General features: G+C 60.6%; 1 protein-coding gene across 25 annotated transcripts in view; it reads left to right on the top strand.

Moving 5' to 3' along the window:
- Positions 1-19,744, top strand: part of KIF1A (kinesin family member 1A) — a 91,212-nt gene extending 71,468 nt beyond the window's left edge. For 7 of the 25 annotated variants that reach the window (XM_013051867.2, XM_013051869.2, XM_013051872.2 and 4 more), the window contains 13 exons: positions 1,775-1,801; positions 7,322-7,345; positions 8,620-8,734; positions 9,646-9,779; positions 10,750-10,811; positions 11,138-11,283; positions 11,549-11,749; positions 12,219-12,296; positions 13,040-13,164; positions 14,026-14,178; positions 14,735-14,927; positions 15,850-15,968; positions 16,275-19,744. In XM_013051867.2, coding sequence (XP_012907321.2) covers positions 1,775-1,801; positions 7,322-7,345; positions 8,620-8,734; positions 9,646-9,779; positions 10,750-10,811; positions 11,138-11,283; positions 11,549-11,749; positions 12,219-12,296; positions 13,040-13,164; positions 14,026-14,178; positions 14,735-14,927; positions 15,850-15,968; positions 16,275-16,317 — 1,420 coding nt within the window. In that variant the 3' untranslated portion in view covers positions 16,318-19,744. The remainder of the gene's footprint in view (positions 1-1,774; positions 1,802-7,321; positions 7,346-8,619; positions 8,735-9,645; positions 9,780-10,749; positions 10,812-11,137; positions 11,284-11,548; positions 11,750-12,218; positions 12,297-13,039; positions 13,165-14,025; positions 14,179-14,734; positions 14,928-15,849; positions 15,969-16,274) is intronic. The other 18 variants (XM_013051871.2, XM_004743758.3, XM_045066640.1 and 15 more) reach the window with 3 other exon arrangements.
- Positions 19,745-21,650: the final 1,906 nt, after the last annotated feature.

Consider the following 21,650-nt stretch of genomic DNA (forward strand, 5'->3'; position numbering starts at 1 on the left):
CTTGGCTAGGGGGTGTGAGGGGTGGCATCTGGGGACTGATGGGGGGTGGGTACCTCGTAGCTGTCGAGACCTGTCCTCTTGGTGGGGATGTGGGCTTTGCTGTGTCTGAGCTGCTGCTCTCCAGGGACTTGGGGAAATGACGAGAATGTTCCAGCATCCCAGACGGCTCTCCCATGGGCAGACCTGGCCTGCAGGCAGACGCTGAGAGCTGACCCCGGGAGCTCGTGCTCTGGCTGTCTTCACTGGTTCCTGTGGCAGTGTGTACAGGAAAAAAATGTCTTTGAGGGCTGGGAGTGCTTGGAGGGGACTGGGGATCCTGCACTTGCCAGGAACGCTAGGACCCATGAGGCGTCAGGTCCTGCCCCTCTGACTCCTGAGCCCCAGTGGAACCTGGCTTTGTTGTGGACACCCTGGGGAGTGGGCTGTAAGGGAAGCATCCCCCGTGCACGTGCACGCAACTGGGGAGCCAGAAGTCAGAGACTCCCAGAGGGGCAGCTGTGACTCTGGTTCCAGCCCTGCCCAGAAACCTTCCCGAGGGAAGTCACCTGCACTCTTGTCCTGGGGTGCAGAACGCCGGGAGGTGTCACTATGAAGAGTGGGTTGGGAGTCCCGCCTGGCAGAGTGGGAAGCTGGGGGGCACCGTGGAGCAAGCCGGCTCAGGGGCTCCTCTGACCACAAGAATGCAATCCCATGAGGGCTGCCTGCAGGGATGTGGGAGTTAGGACCCCAGAGCGGAGGGCCACCCTGGAGGCTCTGCCTGCTGAGTGAGCTCAGCACTCCCTCTGCCTCAGACCCTTCCTTTGGCCTGGCAACTTCTAGATTCTTGGGGCAGAAAGGGAGTGGGGAGCAAAACCCAAGAGGGCAGGGTTAAGTATTTTCCTTCCAAGCCTCCTGCCCCGTGTGGTCTCCCTACATGGGGGACCGTGTCTCTGAGGCTTCCCTCTGTGAGCTGATGGGGAGGCCCTTGGGGGCCTCAGCTCTAGGCTGAGTCCCAGTAGTTAAGGGTGCTCTGGCTCCCGGCTGGACCTCAGGGCCTTAGCTAAGCAAGTCCAGCCCTGATCCTAGAGGCCTGAGGCCCCGTTACTGACGGAGCTTTGGTTCTGCTTCCTAGGGGCCGTGGGAAGTGAGGCTGGCTGACAGGCAGCTCTGGGGCCTGTCGGCCCTGTGTCTGAGGTCAGGGCTGCCCTGGTTCAAATGTAGAGGAAGACCCATCTGTGGGCTGGGATGATAGACCTTGTCCAGAGCTGCTTTGGCCTCAGGCTTGACTCCTGCCCATGATGGTACAGCCCCAGGACCGCCGACCCCCCAGCCCTCCCCCAGGAAAATCTTGGGGACCGTCCCCACCTGGGGGCCCCAGGCAGATGCCATTTGGAGGCTCGGCGGGCCAAGCCGGCAGGTTCCCCTTCCCTGGGAACTTTCTCTTCCTGGACCCTGGCTGATGTTCTCGGAGCCCTGTAATGGGCCACTTGAGTGGACCCTTTCCCCCCCGAAAGGCGCTGAGGCTCAGAGACCTCCGAGGCTTGGGCTGAGGGGTGTGAGCTATCAACCTGCTTTGCCACAGCCTCAGCCTCCTCCCGCTCCAAGGCCCTGTGCTTCGCGGCCTCCCCAGCTCAGACTGGGCCTGTCACCACGGACAGCTTCTTTCTGCGCTGCCCCTCCCCTTGCTGCCGCTTGTCCCGCTGCCCTGCCGTCCCGCCGCCCTGCAGCCCTGCCCCGCCACCCCGCTGCCCTGCCCCGCCGGCCTCACTAACCTGTAATTGTTTGTGTTTTGCAGGCAGTTTCTTGATTCGGACATGCCTAGGTATCATTTGTGCCCCTTGGTTTTATTTTGGCCTCTTTCCTTCCCCAGCCCCACACCCTGACATTTATTTTCAGCTTTTTGGATTTCTTCTACACTTGCTCCCCTTTCCCTCCTGTTTCTCCATCTTCTTTGGTTTTATTTCCTTGGAATCCTTTTTTGATTTTCTTTGTTGCTTCCTCTCCTCACCCCACCCCTCCCTCCTGGCTGAGTTCCTTCTGCCCGTCCTCTTGATTTTGGCTGCTTCAGTAGTTTCCTGCCCCTCCGGAGACCCTGGCCAGCCTCCTGCTCCTGCCCCCAGCCTTGCCCGCCCCATGCTGACCCCGCCCCCGCCGGAGCCGGAGCAGGCGCCCCCCGCATGCAGGCTGGCCAGCACCAGCCCCACCCCTTGTAAGGTGAAAGAGAAAAGAGGGAGAGAGGGGCTGTGGTGGGCCCAGGACGGGAGGGCGGACGAGAACCAGCCCTGCCAGGGACCTCCATGCTCCACACCTTCCAGCCTGAGCATCAGCCCCTCACCTGGCTGGGCTGGGGGCTCCAGCTCCGCTCTTGGCCTTGGCTGCCACACACCCTGGATGGCAGGGGGTGGGCAGTAAAGTAAGTTGTGAAGGGCCCAGCCGGTCTCTGTCCGAACCCCCCGAGGCAGGGGCTCCTGGGTGGGGGCTGCCTCCCCGACTTGAGTGAGGTCCCTGAGCAGGCCCACTGGGTGCCAGGATCAGTGAGGCCCCAGGGGCAGGCAGCCTCAAAGTCCCTAATCAAGACCGTCCGTGAGACTCGAGTCTGTTCTGAGCAGAGGGTCAAGGTCATGTCCTTCTGGGTCCTGTGGACGGTGGTCAGAGTGCTGTGGGGGTGGTCCTGCAGGTCAGCTGTTTTGAAAGATGAATGAGCATTCAGAAGGTTTTCAGCAAATGTGTGAGCCTTTCAGCTGCCTGGGGGGTGGGGGGGTGCCTGTTCCTTCTGTGGGAGGAGCCCCAGGGTGGTGTGGGTGGCACCACAGGCCTGTCTGAGTCACGCTGTGAGGGTCACTGTGAACAGGCCCTGGGCCCCATGGGCTGTGGCTTCTGCTGGTGTGACCCTGAAAGCATGCGCACACGTGTATCTGTGTGGTGGACACAGTTTGTGGACACTCTGTTTCCAGAGGTTGTTGTTCGCCCTCCCTGGGGTCCCTGTCAAGGGAACACATGTGGCGGTGGCTGCTTCTGAACAGGGAGCATAGACGTGCAGGCCCAGAGCAGGGAGGGGGCCTGGTAGGGACCTGGGCCGGCCAAGGCCGTCGTCCTGCTCTCAGAAAGCTCTGGGCCCAGAGCCCCTTGCTCGGACGCATCTGCTGGACAGGACCCATGTCAAGAGCTGTTTCCTTGATGAATAGAAGGTTCCAATCCCCTCAGTGTGATAGCTTGGTGCGGGAAGGGGGGGGATGTGCATGTTCTGTTCAAGTTTGCGTTTGTATAGCTAGCTCTGTAGGATAGAGGGGTGCTCACTGGTCCTTGAACCCCCAACTCCACACCTGCAACTTATGCCTCCAGGAAGCTCCTAGGTAAAATGGGGACAATACTGCATAGCCAGGAAGAGGTACCATGGAAGGAATGGGCACTGATTTTCCTTTTCAGCCGCCCAATTTCATGAGGCCCTCACCCCTGCGCCTGAGCAGAGTCCAGACCCCCAGTCCCAGATGAGGGCTCATTGGCCCCAGTGGGCTTGGCCTGAAAGAGGAGGCCCAGGGCATGTGGGGCAGTGGGGGTCAGAGCCCCTGCCTCCTTCACAGGGCCCAGCCCTGTGGGGCAGGAACCACTGTGGGGACGGTCCTGGGAATGAGTGGACAGAGGGGTGTGGTCCAGGGAGGGTCTCGCCCTAGATGTGTGGACTGGGGCAGCCTGGCTGTGCCCTTGGCTGGCAGTGCCCTTGGCTGTCTGTGTGAGTGTGGACAGGTGGCAGAAGCTTCTGGAACCTCGTTTTCCTTCCGTCCTCAGAAAGGGGATAATTTAACCCCTGCTTGAAGTTGCTGTGGCAGAAATGAGGTGACAAAAATCTATTAGCTGGGAGGCTTCCACACAACTGTGTGAATGTGGGTCACGTGGTCATTCTGCCCCTCATCCCCTCACCTGTCAGTCCTCATTCCCTCACCCCCTCAGCCCCTCACCTCTTATCTCCTCATCCCTCACCCCTAGCTCCTCACCCTCATCCCCTCACCCGCTCATCCTCTTACCTAGCCACTTACCCCTCACCCCTTCATTCCCACACCTCCTGACCCCTCACCCTTTTATCCCCAGATCTCCTCACCCCACATCCCTCTTCTTCACCTCTCACTCCTGCACCCCATCCCTTTATCCCTTCACCCCTCATCCCCTTTCCCCCTTATCCCCTTACCCCAACCACTCATTTCACCCCTTCCTTCCCTCATCCCCTCAGAACTCACTCTTCATTCCCTCATCCCCTCATCCCCTAATTCCCATCCCCACCCCTTCACCCCTTCATCCCCTACCCCTTTCATTCCCTCACCCATTAACCCCTTATCCCCTCACCCCTCCACCCCCTCACTCCCTCACCCCCTCCGTCCCTTCATTCTTCCACCCCCTCACCCCATCCCCGCATTCCTTTATCCCCTCGCCCCCATCCTTTCACCACTTCACCGCTTCACCGCTTCATCCCCGACCCCCTTCATTCCCTCACCCCTTTGCTTCTCACCCCCTCCTTCCCTCACCCCCTCACCCCTTCACATCCTCACCTCCTCAGTCTCTCAATCCTCTTACTTCTTCATTCCCTCTGGGTCTGAGGACTCTCCAGCTGCACAGTGCATGAGGCCGCTAAGCCGTGCACAGGACTGCAGTGGGCACAGCAGAATCCCTTTCCCCTTGCCTGCCCGTTAACCCACTGTGGCTGTGATGCTCGTCTCAAGTGCTGGGTACAAGTCACCACACAGTTGTCGGAAGGTGCATCAATGGGCTGTGTGCAGCTGGCATCCCATGAGGAACGACCAGGTGCCGCTGTTGGGTGGGTGAGGTGGGGGATGACCCTCTGCCTGCCCCTGAGCTCCGCAGGGATACAGCGGGCACACAGTCCATTAGATCAGGCCAGGCCAACGCGGGGGGCTCCCATGTCACCCTCCAAGGGGACATGAAACACCCACAACTGTTGTGGTGGCGGGGACGGCCATTGAAGCTTGCTGGGCAAGAATCAGCATGAAAAAAACATTTCACAGCCTATGACATATTCTTTGTCAACACAACTTTGTAATGCGTTTTCAGGTTTCCCCTGTGGGTCCTCACTTGTCTGAGGATTGAACTCTAAGTCCTGGAGCTGAGTTGGGGGGTGGTCCTGTTTCTGGCCCCCCGCTGTCCAAGCCCTGTGGCTGGGGCGTCAACACAGACCCCCTCCCCACCCACCCCTGCTGGTCAGAGGGAGATATTGGCTGGCAGCCCCTGTAGGGGGCTCGGAGGAGGGGAGCCTCTGTCCTGATTCCTGCAGTCTACCACGGAAAGAGGAAGGGTCCTGCGGGAACTCCTAGGGCTCTTCCCTTGGGGAAGCAGAGCCCTGCCTGCTGCTGGGTGTCCTGGAGAAGGGCTCAGGCCTGGGAGCTGTGGGCAGGGCCTCCCTGGGTCAGGGACACTCGGGTCCCGGCCTGACATGGATCTGGATCCGAAGGGTCGGCAGGGTGGGCCAAGACTGTGGTGAGGCGCCAGAGTGAGCCCAGGCACTTTGCTCACGACGCAACCTGCCTCCGTGTTTCCACCTCAGTGGGTCTTGGGTGGGGTCTGGGAATCCGCAGTGCTTCTGACCCAGGGACCCCTCGTCTGGCTGGCACATTTCTCCTGAGAGTGTATCTGCGGGACTGGCTGGGTGTCCCAAGTGGGAGTTGAGGGAGGGGTGCTCCCTTCCTGGGGTGACTTGATGGCCAGAGAGGTTCCGAGAGTCCTGTGTCTGCTCCCGAGTGGGGGTCCTGGTGTAGTAGCCCTGACTCCGTCTGGCTGTCTCAGTGATGGGGGACAGTGATCCCCGGTCCCGTGCTGTGTCCCGCAGCCTTGCACCCTCCAGGGCTGTGAAGGTCCCAAGCAGGCAAGCTGGCTCTCGGCCACCCCTCCCTGCCCTAAGCATTCCTGCTGGCGTCTGGTGAGACCTCCTTCTGCAGAGGCCCCGGGGGCTCGCGAGTGCTGCTGACAACCCTTCCTGTCTGGGGCTCCAGGTTCTGACCCCCCTGACTGTGAGGATGCATGGCTGGCTGTAAGCCAGGGGCCGGTCTACAGGAGGGCTGCCTGGGGTTGAAGGCTGACTAGGGCTTTGAGAACAGCCTGTGAGCAGCGTCATGGCTGAGCCAGGTCAGACCCCAGCCATCTTGGTGCCTGGGGAACGGCTTAGTGGAAGGCGCCTCCTAAGGTGTGTACATGGGCCCAAGGGGGACCCCCACCCACTGCCCGGCCCCACCTCAACACACAAGACCCACAGGTTTAGGTTTTCAAGGGGTTTTGGGTCTCAGCAAGAGCCACATCCCAACATGACTGAGGCCCTCTTGGCCAAGAGCATCTCCGAGGGGCCTCGGTGAGTGAGCCTCGTGTGGAGGTGCCGCTCATTTCTCCTACGGTCCCGGCCAGTTGTGGCAGAGTCCATCTGGTCCTGGGGTGAGGGCTGCTACCGGGCCCTAATGTTTTGGCCGCCCTCACTGGGCTGGCTCCAGTTCCATTGGTATGTCCCACCCAAGGGTGAAGGGCTCCTGACGAGATGGGGGTCCAGCTCTTGGTGTCTGACTAGGAGCCTGCCCTAGGAGGGCCAGGTCTTCCCGAAAGACAAATAGAGAGTGCACACCAATGTAAGAGAGCCCTGCTGATCCCCAGAGCACCAGCAGTGGGTCAGAAACCAGCAGCATCCTTTAATGACATTGAGGAAGGTGGACAGGGGACGGGCAGCGAGGGTTTGGGGCTGGCTGGCCGCCCCGGGTAGGAGGCCCTCAGGCTGGCCTTTCCCAGTGTGTGGTCAGGGCCTCTTGGAGGTGAGGACTAGTAACAAGAATTAGTAAGAATAATCCCATCTGGGCCCTGCCCTCAGCACCTCGGATGAGCTCCTTCAACCCATAGGACATCTCCATGAGGCAGGGATGGTGACTGCCAGCGGTTGGTCCAAGAAGCAGGGTACAGAGGTGTCTGGTGATGGCCAGAGGTCACACAGCTGTGCCACGGCATTTGTCTGGCCTGGGCTGCGTTGGACCTCTGGCTCTCCCTGAGGGCCTGGCCCACGGGGACTAGGGCGCTTGGGGGCCCCTGGGACAGAGGCGTCCCTCTAGGGGTCGGTCACGGGTCCATGGGTACCCGCCTGGTCCTGCTGGGCACGGACTCAAAGCTCTGGCTGCAGATTCGGGGACTGAGGGTCGGAGAGGGCTCCAGACGCTGCCCCGTGAGCCGCCCGGGCAGCTGGTGGATATGGCGCACTCCCCCGCTCACTGTGGGTTAGCTTGTACCCGGCCACGTGACGGGGCTCGTTCTGACGTGTCCATCTCTTCTGTGTGTACGTGTGTGTCCTGGCTGCCTCCACCTTTAGCATTTCATTCGGAAATGACACTAGGTACAGCTCACTTTTCTCTTCCGCACTCGCTTGGTCTGTCCTTTTCTGCTTTTCAATTTCCTTTCTCCCCGCGCTCTCTACCAGTCTGGTCACCCCGCTATCCTCACGGCCCTTCCTCTGGATCATTGTCTTTGGTGACGTGTGTGTATGTGTGTGACAGCGGCCCTGCCCCATCCCGCTGCTTTGCCCCGTGTCCCTGGAGTGTGCCCTGGAGAGCCAGGAGGCCGCGGGCATGGGCTGCAAGCTGGCGTGGCCTTGCCCCTCCTGGTGGCCCTCTGTACTCCCAGGCCGGGCCAGCCTCTCCAGGGGGTGGTCTGGCTGTGCTGGGGCGTGTGCCGCTGTCTGTCCGCAGTCTGTGCTGAAGTGTGTCTCAGCTGTGTCTTTGAGGATGCTTGGGTGGAAACGGGGCATGGCTGGGTGCTGAGTGGTGCTGGCCGGGGCTCGCGGAGTGGCTCATGGAGTGGCCGCACTCTGGACTGAGGCAAATTCCCTGCCTCACAGAGGATCCTCAGATGGGCACCCTGCCTAAGTAAGAGTCTAGGAGCTCTGCCATTGGGCAGTGGACAAGGAGAGCCTGCTCCGGAGTGGAGACACTGAAGACTAACGTCCTGGCCCCCTGGGGACCCCTTATGCTGCCCTCAGAGGGCTTTCTGGGCCACGGGCGTCTGCTCTGCTCACTTTCTTCTGGGGTTAGAGATGGGGACGGGGGAAGAGCCCACTGTCTGCTCAGTGCTAAATGGAGAGGAGCCTGGCTGTGGGGGGTGTGTGGTGATGCCATCTGCCATGGGCCACCCCGGCTTCCACTCCAAGCATCCTCCCCCAAGAGGAGGAGGTGGGCCACAGGGTTTTGGCCAACCCGGGCAGGTTGACCCCTCCTTACTCAGACAGGGCAGGAGGGGGTGGTCTCCATTCTGCCCTCTCCCCATCTCTCACCCCTCTGTCCGCCTCCACCTCCCCTCTTCTCCCGCCCTCTCTTCCCCTTTTTTGCCATGTCCCAGCCCACGGGCCTCCCTCCCTCCCTTCCTTCTCAGCCCTCTCTGGCCCCCACTCCCATTCCTGCCTTAGAGCCAGCGCTGTGGGCTGCCCCGCCCGTCCATGCCCAGGGGAAAACCCCTCCAGCTCGAGTAAGGAGGAGTCTGTTCTCCACACCGCCCGGGCTGCTCTCCCTGTGGCGGCCCTCATGTCTCTGTCTGTGTTTGTCCATCTGCATGTCCCCAACCCACAAGCCCAGCCTGTGGGCCGCCATGTTTTACCTTGTCTCTGCTTCCTTCCAGGACCTTCTACCAGTTCGAGGCTGCGTGGGACAGCTCCATGCACAACTCTCTCCTGCTCAACCGGGTCACCCCGTACCGAGAGAAGATCTACATGACTGTCTCAGCTTACATCGAGGTGAGAGATTCCTGAAGTTGCTCACCAAGGGGCAGGGAGGGTGCTCAGTGGCCCTGGACAAGCCCAGATGCCCCTATGTCTTCTCCGAGGACTTGTCAAGTCCTCGTTTGATTCCCTTACTTTCCAAGGCGCCTCCTACTCACCGCAGGGTGCGGCTTTGCCCTGGGGCTGCAGGACGGCTCCTTCCAGGCTCCACGTGGGCTGGAAATAGGCGCCCCCAGTCTTGGGCTGCACCCTCCCTGTGAAGCACAGAGGTGGTGGGGCGGGGGAGTGGCTGAGAGCAGGGGTATTGCCAGATGGGGGCACTACTGAGGAATAAGGAGGCTCGGGGGAGGTAAAGGCACCCCCTGCCCTCTGGGCCTGAAACTCCAGCTATGCCATGGGGACCCACTTTCCTGCCTCTTGGGATGCTGGTTTGTTGGGGAGACGCTGCCGGTCTGGCCCAGTAAGGCCCCGGTGCACACAGGCTTCGTCGGGGTGCTGTTGAGCTTCGGGAAAACAGAAGAGCCTGCGTCAAGAGACGCAGCCTGTCGGCACCCGGGGAAGTCACGGAAAGGAGAACGTGGGTGCAGAGCTGGGATCTGTTTCGACCCTCACAGGCGTTTCGGGAGTGTGTCGCCTGATCCCATGGCCAGGAGGCTGGGGCCTGTGTCTAGGATCCTCGGGGTCCCCGGCACCAACACCCAGCCACCTGCAGCCCAGGGAGGTGGGATCCTGGCTTTCTCCCAGGAGTCAGCTGCGGGGAGCAGAGACCTCCCGCCTGGGTCTGGTGCCATGCCAGGGGACCATGGAGGTCTGAGGCTGCTGACCAGTGGCTTGTGAGCCCCCCAAAGATGGTTAGAGGGGCTCTGGTGCCTGGGTCCTGTGGGGATGCTCCTGTGCCTGAGCCCTTGCCCTGGGCCCCATGGCAGATGGAGAACTGCACCCAGCCAGCGGTCATCACCAAGGACTTCTGCATGGTCTTCTACTCTCGGGACGCCAAGCTGCCTGCTTCGCGCTCCATCCGAAACCTGTTTGGCAGTGGGAGCCTGCGGGCCTCGGAGAGGTGAGCCTTCGGTGGAAGTGGTGGGGGGTTGCACAGGGAGCAGCTGGGAGAGGCGAGCCTGCAGTGGGGGTGGTGGGGGGCTGCATGGGAAGTGGCTGGGAGAGGCGAGCCTACAGTGGGGGTGGCGGGGGCTGGGGTGCTGCTGTGTGGACTCTCTATGGGGAGTGGCTGGGTGTGCCCGGCAGAGGCTCAAGTGACTGGCCAGCTGCAGACCATCCCAGATGAAAAGGTAGACCAGCCACTCTCCTAACCGTTCCCCTGCCCTGGGACCCTCTTGTGGGTGGTCTTGGGGCCCAGCTCCACCCCCATGGCTGGGAGACCTCCTCCCCAGGGAACTCGGGGATCATGTCAGCAGGATGGGGGGGCTGGGTTGGGAAAAGGGCACTCTGGACAGAACCTCTTGCCTCCTGGAGGCTGGCAGCACCTGAGGGAGTAGAATGTCAGGCCCGGGACCAGCCATCCCCTCTTGCCCTCTGACCAGTCCCTGCATTCCTGGGGTATGGGGGTGATGGACAGGACCGTCAAGGCAGTGAGGAGGGGGCTTTGTCCCAGAAGCGGAGACCACCACAGGTGCTGGGCCTCCTGTGCTCACTTCCTTCCCACGCTGTCTTGTGGGCCCCAGTGTGCAGGACACCTGGGGCACAGACAGGAGGGTGGAGTGTGGGGTTCAGGACTTAGTGGCCTCAGGCTGGCTATGACCCAGGCATCCGGGGGTCACCCAGAGGGGATGGGCTACTGCCTGCCGGCTGGGCCTGCCTCCATGACAAGGTTGGCAGTGTGCACTCAGCAAAATGGGGCCTGGAGAGGTCTGGGATGCGGACTTCCCAACAAACCTATCCATATGGGCTGTAGCCCAGGGACCCCATGCAAGGCCACCCAGAAGGGCATGCAGTTGGACTTGTTTCCAGTGTGCATTGGACAGGCCCTTGCTGGGCCTGGTGTCCACACGTCCTCTCTCTGCTCCCCACAGCAACCGCGTGACGGGCGTCTATGAGCTCAGCCTGTGCCACGTGGCTGATGCAGGCAGCCCAGGTAGGCCTCTGCCCTGCTCTCTCTGAAGGGGGTGGGGGCACTTTGTCAGGGAGTCGGGGTTCTCTGGGGTCACTCAGATCACCTCAGCTAAGCTGAAGTTTTGGGGGGTCCTCCCTTTTGAGACTCAAGTGCTAACATTTGAACTTGCGGGGTTGTCCCAAGAGGCCAGAGGACAGTGAGGGAAGAGGCAGCACTGGGGGCTGGATGACTTCTGTGGGCATGGCGCTCCCAGGGGGACCAGACTCCCTCTGTGGATAAATCCCCACCCTAAGCCCAAGGCCTAGAGCCAGGGCGGGAACGTGGTCAGCCCAGGGTCCCCTTTGTAGGGATGCAGCGGCGGCGAAGGCGAGTGCTGGATACATCTGTGGCCTATGTCCGGGGCGAGGAGAACCTGGCGGGCTGGCGGCCCCGGAGTGACAGTCTCATCCTGGACCACCAATGGGAGCTGGAGAAGCTGAGCCTGCTGCAGGAGGTGAGCTCGTGTGCTGTGGGCATGGACAGCCCAGGCCGCAGGTGCATGTGGGAAGCAGGGGGCTGGGAGGATGCTGCAGCAGGGGTAGACTGTCCCTCCACTCACTGTGAGCACAGACGTGGGGGACGCGGATGCTGGACGGAGTGTGGCCGGATGGCTGGGCTGAGTCCCATCAGCAGCACAGCCCATGGGGAGACAGTGGGTGGGCTCTCAAGTCCACATGACCCTGGGGTGCAGCGGCTGAGCCATGTCCCGCCTCCTGCAGGTGGAGAAGACCAGGCATTACCTGCTGCTGCGGGAGAAGCTGGAGACCACCCAGCGGCCCGGCCCCGAGGCGCCATCCCCTGCCTCCAGTGAGGACTCTGGGTCCCACGGCTCATCCAGCCCCTCCTCCCCACTCTCTGCTGAGGGCCGGCCGTCCCCTGTGGAGGCTCCCAACGAGAGGCAACGGGAGCTGGCTGTCAAGGTAGCTCAGGCAGCGCTGCCCTGACTGTGGTCCCTGCAGGGCTCTGGGGACTCAGCCTTGTCCTATTAGGGCAGGAGCTGGGACAAGGAGGGTCCATAGAGGCCCTTTGCCTGCCGCTCACTCCACATATGTTGGAATTTGGCAGCCTTTTACAGCTTCCTCCCCCAAGCAGTGATCTGCTTCCTTGAATACCTGTGCTGATGGGGAGCTCACCCCTCTCTCCAGAGCTGGCTCCTTGGGTAGCTTGATGGGCCACTGGGAATACCTCTTAGGCTGGGCAATGCGGTCCCCCCAATATTTGCCCTGGGCCCGGGGCCTGCTCCCAGAGGCTTCCCTGGCTCACTCATCACCTTGGAGGCTGGAGCCACTGTGTCTAGGCCTTCAGCCAGTCCTCCACATCCAGGGGCCGTGCTGCAGTCGAGCCAGGTCTGGGGCACCACCCCCAACTGGACATTTGCTCTCGTTACAGTGTTTACGCCTCCTCACGCACACGTTCAACAGAGAGTACACCCACAGCCATGTCTGCGTCAGCGCGAGCGAGAGCAAGGTAGGCAGCAAGGGGCTGTCCGCAGGGCTTTCGTCTCCAAGAACAGTTCTCACCCCCGTCCAGAGAAGGAAATAAGGGTTTTCTTAGAAACATACTCTCAGAGCCCAAAGGAGCACCTCCTAGCCAAGGGCCTGGTCTGGTCTGTGTGTGGGGTCCGTGGAGCCCTGGGGCCTTCAGGGTGAACCAGGGCTAGGCCCATCCAGGACCCTCCCTGCTGCCTCCAGCCCGGCCCTCAGCTGCCTCTGTCCTGGGTGCTCGGGCCCCAGCCCTGGAGCTGTCTTCCCCTACCAAAGGGGCCACTCATGCCGCCCCGCCCACCCTGGCACAGAGCCCACCATGCATAGCCCTCTTGCAGCCTGGCCTTCCTGCTTTGCACTAGCCTCACCCTCTGCCTGGAAGGGCCTTTCCCTGAGGCTCCTGGACTGCCCATCCTACAGTCGGGGCTCCAAGACTACACGGCGGCAGAGCCTTCTCTGACCCGGATGTGGTCCCTGCTCCCTCCTTGGAGTGCAGCTGTTACAAGTCCCTCCTGAGGCCAGACAGAGCCCACAGCCGGGGGAAGGGCAGGCCAGGGCCTCGTGGGGCTGGGAGAGGTTCAAGGGAGGCTGGGAAGGGGGTCTGGCCTGCCATTGGAGTGGGGGGTGCCCTAAATGGAGGTAAAACATGAGCCAAGGTGCAGGGATTAGCCACTGTGGGGGCGTCCACACCCCGTCTGCCCCATGAAAGGCTCGCTCTCTCCACAGCTCTCTGAGATGTCTGTCACCCTGCTCCGGGACCCCTCCATGTCACCTCTGGGCGCAGCCACGCTCACGCCCTCCTCCACCTGCCCCTCTCTGGTTGAAGGGCGGTACGGAGCCGCAGAGCTGAGGTGAGTGCAGACCCCGAAGAAGTTGGCAGGGCTACAAACCCGCTGAGGACGGTGTGGCTGCCGCTTTGGTGCAGAGCATGGGGATGGGGTGGGGCAACAGTGACCCGGGAAGGCAGCACATAGCTGGGCAGGGCGGGGCGCGGCGGGGAGGGGGGGGGCGGTCCACCCTGCACCCTTGACCGGCATGGCCCCTAGCTGCTCTCCAGTCGTCTGACTCTCCCAAGGACGTTTTCGGCTGAAGCACTGATTTCTAGTGTCATGGGGACTAATGCTGAATGGATCAAATGGCACAAAACCAAAAACCCTTTCAGGGGGATGGGCTCACACAATACTCAGTAGGATAGAAGGTGAGCCCCGTGGCAGTGGCCGCAATGCCCGGCCATATACCCGGCCGTCTGCCCCGTTCCCCCAGCCATGCTAGCACTGCCCACACCTGAGCCCTTACATTTTATATCCTTCAAGGTGTCCACATTTCATCCAAGCCCTCTGGGCCTCCCCAGAGATGGGCCTCCCTGGCCATGGGTCAGGCTTTTTGGACCCAGCAAGCCCCAGTGCAGAGGGCCCCTGAAGACAAGACAGCCCGGGCTCCACGGGCCATCTGGGGAGAGGGACCGCTTTCACGAGGGCGGGGGACAGAAGGTGCCATGGGACGGGCGGGGCACCCTGGTGCAGCCCTGGAATCGGGTAGCCTGGGCCCTCCAGCCCCAGCTGTGGGTGCGTCTGGGTGGACAGATCCTGACAGGTACTCATGGCAACCTAAGGGGGTAATGCAGGGGGTGGGAGGAAGCCACCAAGATGGTGGCCTGGCCTGGCCAGGGCGTCTCCTCGCAGGAAGGCAGAGGCTTGGCGTTGTTTTCCCAGGACCCCTCAGCCCTGCTCCCGGCCAGCCAGCCCAGATGCCGAGCCTGTGCCAGAGGCAGATTCGAAGAAGCTTCCCTCCCCGGCTCGGGCAACAGAGGCAGAAAAGGAGCCCCAGCGCCTGCTGGTTCCTGACATCCAGGAGATCCGGGTCAGGTATGTGGGGGGCCCCCAAACAGGGGTGCTTCTGAGGCCCCACCCAGCCAGCTCTGTCCCCACAGCTCCATGCGAGGGAGACAGGCTGGGCACCCCAACCTTGGGCGGGGGTAGAGAAAGAGCAAGGAGGAGGCTGGACCAGTGCCAGGCCCGGGGCAGGGGACCTGATGGGTGCCCCTGCAGAACTCCGGTTTCCGTGCATCTGTGCGTCACTAGTCTGACACCTGTGTAGCCCCAAGAAGGCCACACTCTATGGGTCACGCTCACGTGACAGGGAATGACTGCTCGGGGCAGTGTCTGCTCTGTTTCACTTTCTCTGTTGTACAGATGGGGAAACTGAGGCTCAGAACTGGTGGTTCTGGTCTCTGACCACCCAGGTTGGGGTTCTGCCAGGCATCTCCCAGCACTTTGGCCCTGGCCGTTCTTGGGGGCCCCTGTCTGACCTTCCCAGTGGCCAGTACTGCCAGGGGCCTGGTGGTGGGTGGGGGGCCAGCGTGGGGACCCCCCTCCCCCGGGGCCAGGAGCGCAGGAGCCAGCAGCTGTCCCTGCCCTGCAGCCCCATCGTGTCGAAGAAGGGCTACCTGCACTTCCTGGAGCCTCACACGGCAGGCTGGGCCAAGCGCTTTGTGGTCGTACGACGTCCCTATGCCTACCTATACAACAGCGACAAGGACTCCGTGGAGAGGTTTGTGCTCAACCTGTCCACCGCCCAGGTGGAGTACAGCGAGGACCAGCAGGCCATGCTCAAGGTGCGGCCCGGGAGATGGGATGGGTTTCCGGGCAGGCTGAGGCCTGCAAGCCGCCAGCAGGGCTCGGGGAGGGGGCTGGCCCTCCCTAGCCACCTAGTTCCCAGCAGGCCCTATTCCGGCTAGCTGCCACACCACAGCCCTAGTGTTCTGTCTCGCACAGCATCCTTCTGCCTCTCATGTTGGGGGTCCCCTCTGCCCACCCGTAGGGCTCCTCATCCCATGACAACCAGCCGTGATGGGCTGTGGTCCTTTGGGGAGGGGGAGCAGGCATTGACCCACTCCCATTCAGGAGAAGTCAATACCCTGTCCCCTTCTCCTGGGGCCACCCAGCCCCATGGGACAGGTCATGTAGTGGGCCTGGGAGTCCGGCCTTCCTGTCCCCTGGCTTTTCTCCTCTCGGAGTCAGCAGTGGCACTGGATGTGTGTGCCGGGGACCTCAACCCCTTCCTCTGGGAGCCTCAGTGCCCACTGGCTGATCTTTGATTCCCTGTGGTGGGCTTTGGGGACACAATCTCAGGCTGCTTCCCCACACTGTCCCCCACCACAAGGGCTCGGCCTTTAGCAGAGGAGGCCAGGCCCGGCAGCTAAGCCATGTCAAGGGGAAGGAACCTCGTTTGTGGGGGTAGACACGTCTTCGGGGGGCACAGAGCAGTGGCAAGGTTGCCCTGGGGCGTGCAAGAGATAGGATGTCCTGACCGCAGACCCTTCTGTTAGGAGGCCACACCTGTCTGCGTCCGAATGGGCTGTGCAGGCCACGGAGAGTGGGGCAGCCTTCCTAGCTCTCTCCCGGGGGTCTTCTCTCCCGTGTCCTGCACCCCCCACCCCCGAGCTGCTCCAGCCGGGCCCCGGGAAGCACGACCCTGCATGCTGACTGGGATGGTGGGGAGGCCTCGTACCTTTTCACGGCCTCCTGCCTTCACAGACGCCCAACACGTTCGCTGTGTGCACGGAGCACCGCGGCATCCTGCTGCAGGCCAACAGTGACAAGGACATGCACGACTGGCTGTACGCCTTCAATCCTCTCCTGGCCGGCACCATACGGTATGGGCTCTCTTGGCAGTGCCTGCCCTGCTCCTTGGGCCTGAGGGAGCAGGTTTTGAAGACTTTAAAGCTTGTTTGGCTGTTGCTGCTGGTTAAGTGTTGTACTAGGGGGCCGTCCTTCTGTGGCTGGAAACATGACACACGGGCTCAGGTGAGCCCCACTCCCCTACACCCAGGCCTTCCAGAAGGCGGGGGCGCTGAGTCCCAGGGACAGGAGCTGGTCTCTGGGTGAGGGGAAGCAGAGGGGATGTCAGCCATGTGGAAGCTGGCATCCCGACTGTGGCATGTCTCCCGACCCTCCCGCAGGTCCAAGCTCTCCAGAAGGCGGTCTGCCCAGATGAGGGTGTGAGCCGGAGCCCTCCCGGACAGCCACAGGCCGGCCCCCCAAGCCCTCATCACCACCCGTCATGTCACCGCGCCCAGCCTGCCCCTACCAGCCAGCCAGCGAGTCCCCTCTTGGGGACCGCGTCGGGCCCCGTGAGCGCCACCTCTGGCCCGGGGACCTGCACCATACGACCTGTCCTGCTCCCAGCAGAGGCCATGTTTGTTCTTTGGTCTTTCCGAGCGTGCCCTGGGTGGGAAGAGCTGGGAGGTGCTGGAAAGGCAGAGGGCACAAGCCACAGGGGCATCGCTGCCGTTCTAATATTTTTTTAAGCATAGACAGACTTATAATTAATATACATTAGTTAGTGACATTGAAACGGTCCACTCAGAAATTAACTATAAGACTGTGTTCTATTTATAAGTATTTATTTCTAATGCCTTCACATAGATCTGTAGGATTCAGATGGACCCTGTCCCCCGCTTGCTCCCACTCACATCCCCCAGGGCTCATAGGGAAAGCCATGGTGAACAGGTATCCGCACAGGCCAGGCGCCTCCTGGTTGGCACCATGGGGCACGCCTGGCCAGGCCCGAGCGGGGGCTTCTCCCCAGCCACATGGGGGGGGAAGGCCTTCATCCCGGGTAGGGGGAGTGTGAGTGTCAGGGGACCTGGTGCCTGGATCCTGAGCTGCACGGAGCGGGGCGTGCAGTCCTCCAGCAGGAAGTGGCATCCTATCACCCGGACAACAGCCTCGGAGATGCAGCTTTTCCCTGGGAGCATGTGGAGCAGAGGGAGACCGGGCAGACGGGCCCCTGGGCTGTGGGGCTCTCCCATCCGGGACTGCAGCTGGCGTCGTGTGTCCTGGCCGCCGACGTGCAGGTGGCTGGGGTTCAAGGTGGTCGGGCAGCCAGGGGCTTCAGGTGCTGCTTCTGCAGCTGCGGTGAGAAATGGGGTGAGCTCCAGGTCGTTCCTGGGAAGAAAGTGTGTGACCTCCCCCTTTACCCCAAGAGAAGAGTTTCTGAGAGTCCCGGGGTCAGGTGAGGGCAGCCGGCCGGCCACTGTCCTCAGGGAGGTGCTCCTGTCCTGCACCCAGGGGCTGTCCTCGTGCTGTTGGGAGCTCTTGTTCCAAGATCTGCTTCCTTCTCTGTGCAGATGCCACACCCAAGGCCCAGCCCCCACAGGGCAAGGGTCGGCCCCAGGCTGAGAGTCTGGTCAGGCATCACACCCAGACCAGAAACACATCAAAGAGACTGCGGGGCCCGGGGGTCTTCAATGACCTGTTCCCACACTCAGATGGCCTCCTTCCAACTCAAGGAAAAACAGCAACCAAACCACAAAACCCCTGTCCCTGCCATGGCCCCCTGAGAGCAGGTTTCATTCAGAGTTCAAGGGGTTCCAGGACCAAGTTCACGGCCAGCCGGTCTGTCCACACTGTTCTCTGCTGTCTTTACAGGCCCTGCGGGGCGTGGCTCACAGACCCCTCACCTCTTCACCCAGTTTGGATTACCATGTCACACCTGGTCAGAGGTTCCAAAGCCCGCCCCATCCAGCCTGGGCTGTCCCCGATAGACACCCACGTGACATGTGGACCCTATCTGCATTCTGTGCACCGAGGCTGGGAGGGTGTATAGCTGCATTCCTCCAGGGATGTGTGGGGTCAGCTCCCACACCGGATGAGAAGGTTCTAGTTGGGGGCGCTCCTTGGGGAAAGTTATTCAGGCCCCTTCAGTGCCACCTCGGATGTGGGACTAGGCTGGTGGGCACCTGACCTGAGCGGCCACTGGCAGTGGGGTGTGGCCTACCAGCCGCCCCAGCCCGGCCAGAAGCAGAGAGGCCAGCGTGCCTTCTAAACCCCCAGCTGCAGGCAGTGCCTCAGTGGCCCCTTTTGCTCTCTGCTCCCCCCCCCACCACCAGTGCTTGGGAGGCACCCCTGGAGTAGTAGCTACTTCACTAGGATGCGTGTCCTGGAAGGCCACATCTGCAAGGCACAGGGCTCCGTAGCCTTCCTTGGAGGCACTGGATGAGTGCTCCCATCCAGACTGAAATCACACGTCATCCAGAAACCAGATGTTCCCAGGCCGAGACGCAGAGAGCAGGGGTGCGGCTTAGTCCAGAGCAGCACTTTTTCTGGCTTTTACGAGGGCCTGGAGGGCAGGGAGGAGGACCACAGAGGGCAGGGGCTGTGCTAAGGTGAGCTGGTTCCCAGGAGCCCCACGTGCCTGCAGGGAGCCCGGAGGTGCCCCGCCCTGGCCACAGCCCACTCAGGTCAGCCAGCCTGCAGCCGTGGCCTTGGATGGTCTGAGGCACTCGTACCCAGGACGCAGGTGTCTGAGGCCAGCCAACCTGCAGAGCACCTGCCTCGTGGGGCGGGCTGAAGGAAGGGGGCCTGCGCGAGGGTTTCTGGGAACCACCCCAAATTCGGGAGCCTCCACAGCCATGGAGGTTCCTCAGGGACTGTTTAATTTTGGCCTGATGCCCCTTGGCAGTTGCTGGAAGCCCTGGCCCTGTTGTCACAGCCAGACCCTCAGAGTGCTGGGGAGAGAAATCGGAGTCTGAAAAGCTGGTCTCTTCACGTCTGCCCTTGCCAGAAGCTACCCACATGTCATGTTAGGGGGCCAAGCATTTAGCAAACTGGGGTGTGGGCTTCACCTCTGTGACCCCGGGGGGCTGATCTGGGGGCCCCTGAGGGACTGCCCATTGTGGGGTGCAGAGAGGAAGGTCAGACCTGACAATTTCCCACTAAGTGGGAAGAGACGGAAAGATCCAGAAAGCCAAGTCTCTGGGAGGTTTTTTGTTTTATTGCTTAATGCCACTCATTTTGGTTTGAGGGACAGCCATCCTCCCCTAGAGAAGCTCTCTGCCTCCTCCAGGGGAGGGTGAGCCCAGGAAGGGGGGGTGCTGGGCTCCATTGTGTCCAGGCCAGTCCCCGGGAGGGAGCTGAGAGGCTCCTGAGTTCTTTCCAAGTCATCACTCCTTCGGTGCCCGTGTCCCATTCACCCATCGCACACACACACACACACATACTCCCGGGCCCCGGGGGGCTGCAAGGAGGGGCCCTCCCTGAGGGGCAGGTGTGGTGAACACTCGGGGAGAGTTCCTGAATGCTGCCGGTCCAGGTGTGAGCGGGGTCAAGCTGCTGGTCCTCTGTCCGCTCTCTCCCGCTCAGGACTCCAGAAGGCGCCCTCCTCTTATCCCTGGGATCAGCAGAGGCTGTGGCTTCCTGTGGGCCTGCGCTTCCTGCCGCTCGCCGTCCCCTCAGCTTCCCCTAGCTTGTACATATGTGGTTGTGGCACACCCTGGGCCCCTGCCCTGTAACCACCATCCTGATGTAACGACTCTAGTTCCCTGATGTCCTAAACCCGAGTGTTAGGCTCTAGGTTCCTGTACTGTGTGTGTGCACTTAAGATTCTGTCCAATTAAGAAATAAATGTGGCTCCTTATGCAACACCAGACCTGCGGGCCTCCACAGTGGCTTTATTTGTGTGTGAAGTCTGTTGGATGAGGCTGGAAATGGCCGCTGGGCCAGATGTCCAGCACTGACCAGAGACAGCACCCACTGCTCACGGTGGGGAGGCAGGGTGTGGGGGGGTGCCGAGAGCCCAAGGGGTGTGAGGGACAAGATGATGTTTATCATGAAGGCGCCCACCTGTGTTCCTTGGTCACTGGCCACACCCACCCGCATTGTTCACGCACCCTTGGGCGCGCCGGGCAGCCCCAAGCTTTCCATGTAGTCAGCATTACCCCATACCTGAACCAGACGAAGGTATTACAAGGAGATGAAACTACAGACCTTCAGGCTACATCCTCATAGAAAACAAATATGTTCAAATCTTTCACCAAAGGGAAGCTAATGATGCGTAAAAAGGAGGATACTGTCGTGACCGAGCGGAGTTTGTCCTGGGAAGGCAAGGTTGGTTCAAAAATGAATCTGGTGAGTCACATTAAATGAATTTAATTAATGAATCACATTAATGAATCACATTAAACAAACAAAAAATCACTCTCTCTGTGGATATAGAACAAGCAGCTGCCAAAATTTAATGCCCACGGCTAACTACACCTTTAGCCAATAAGGTCGTAGAAAAGACCAATGAGACGATAAAAACATACGTGATCAATCAGAAGAAATGAAAAGTAAGGGCACAAAGAGCAGTTGGACAAGAAGAACATAAATACTCGGATAAGAGACTTCTGTGAAAATTGGTCCTTAGCGATGCCAACTGGAAACGGACCAAACATCCTGCTTCAGTTCGGAGAGACAACAGCGGTGTTTCGATAGAGAAATATTTCACCAAGAACTGCTGACTAGAAATCCGAGGTATTTGGACAATGTCTACCTCGTCATGGGACCACACAGTACAGGGCAAATGAACGAGAACAGCTGACGTCGATCGGGTTTCTGGATGAGCCGAGGAGGACCCCAGGGGGCTGCGATCGAGAACCAAGATCCAGGGTGTGGGGGGCATTTGTGAGGACCCCAGGGCCCCTTGCGTGCGACTCTGGCAAGGTTGTTCTGATTTCAGGGTGAAGGTGTTCATGTTGCGGACGCTCAGTTGCAAATGCGGGTGGGCACACAGAGAAGTGGGGCAATCGCGGGTGGGTGGGTGTTTAAACTGCAAATATCGGAGCTTGTGAGGACCAGCCGCCAGCCTTCCGTCTGGTGAGGCCATCTTTGCTGATCTAAAGTGCTCTCCCGAGACCCGGGCACAGTCCTGCACGGTGAGGCAACTGGTGGCGGTGGTGGCAACACCCAAGACGGAGCTTCTTCCTTCCTTCCCTCCTGACACCTACAGTGTGCTCGCCACAGGGGACCTGGGCTTCATGCCTGCTTCATCCGCCCTCGCTGGCTAAGCCACATCTTCCGAGAACCCACCCACGGGAAGGTAGCTCTCAACTCAGTTGGACTTTCGTTCTGTCCTCTTCCCTCTGCCTGGAACAACCGTGTGATCAATCAATGTGTCTGGATAATGTTACTTATTGGTTCATCAGGAGACATTATTCTGTGTGCTATTGGCTTGGAAACTACCATCACTCTAAATTATAATTCCCACGGTGGGCCTGTGTTAAATAAATTATTGGCAAAGACGGATCCGTCTTTGAGCATAAATTTGCCTCAAAACATCCAGAACGTGGTCAAGTTCATGTGAAAATGACCTCAGTTCTTCAACAAATAAACTGTAGGATAAGAGTAAAAGAAATCTGAGGAAGAGACATCCAAGAGGCTCCTTATAGATTGATTTTCCTAAATGTCGAAAACATTAAGTCATCAACTCAGACTGTAGAGATCTTAGCAGCCACCATGCCTCATCCTAACGGAAAAAGCTGAATAAAACCAGAAGCAAGTTTTCTCACACCCAT

This window comes from Mustela putorius, unplaced genomic scaffold (assembly GCF_011764305.1).
Source record: "Mustela putorius furo isolate JIRA1106 unplaced genomic scaffold, ASM1176430v1.1 tig00003869_pilon_pilon_pilon, whole genome shotgun sequence".
NCBI lineage: Eukaryota > Metazoa > Chordata > Mammalia > Carnivora > Mustelidae > Mustela > Mustela putorius.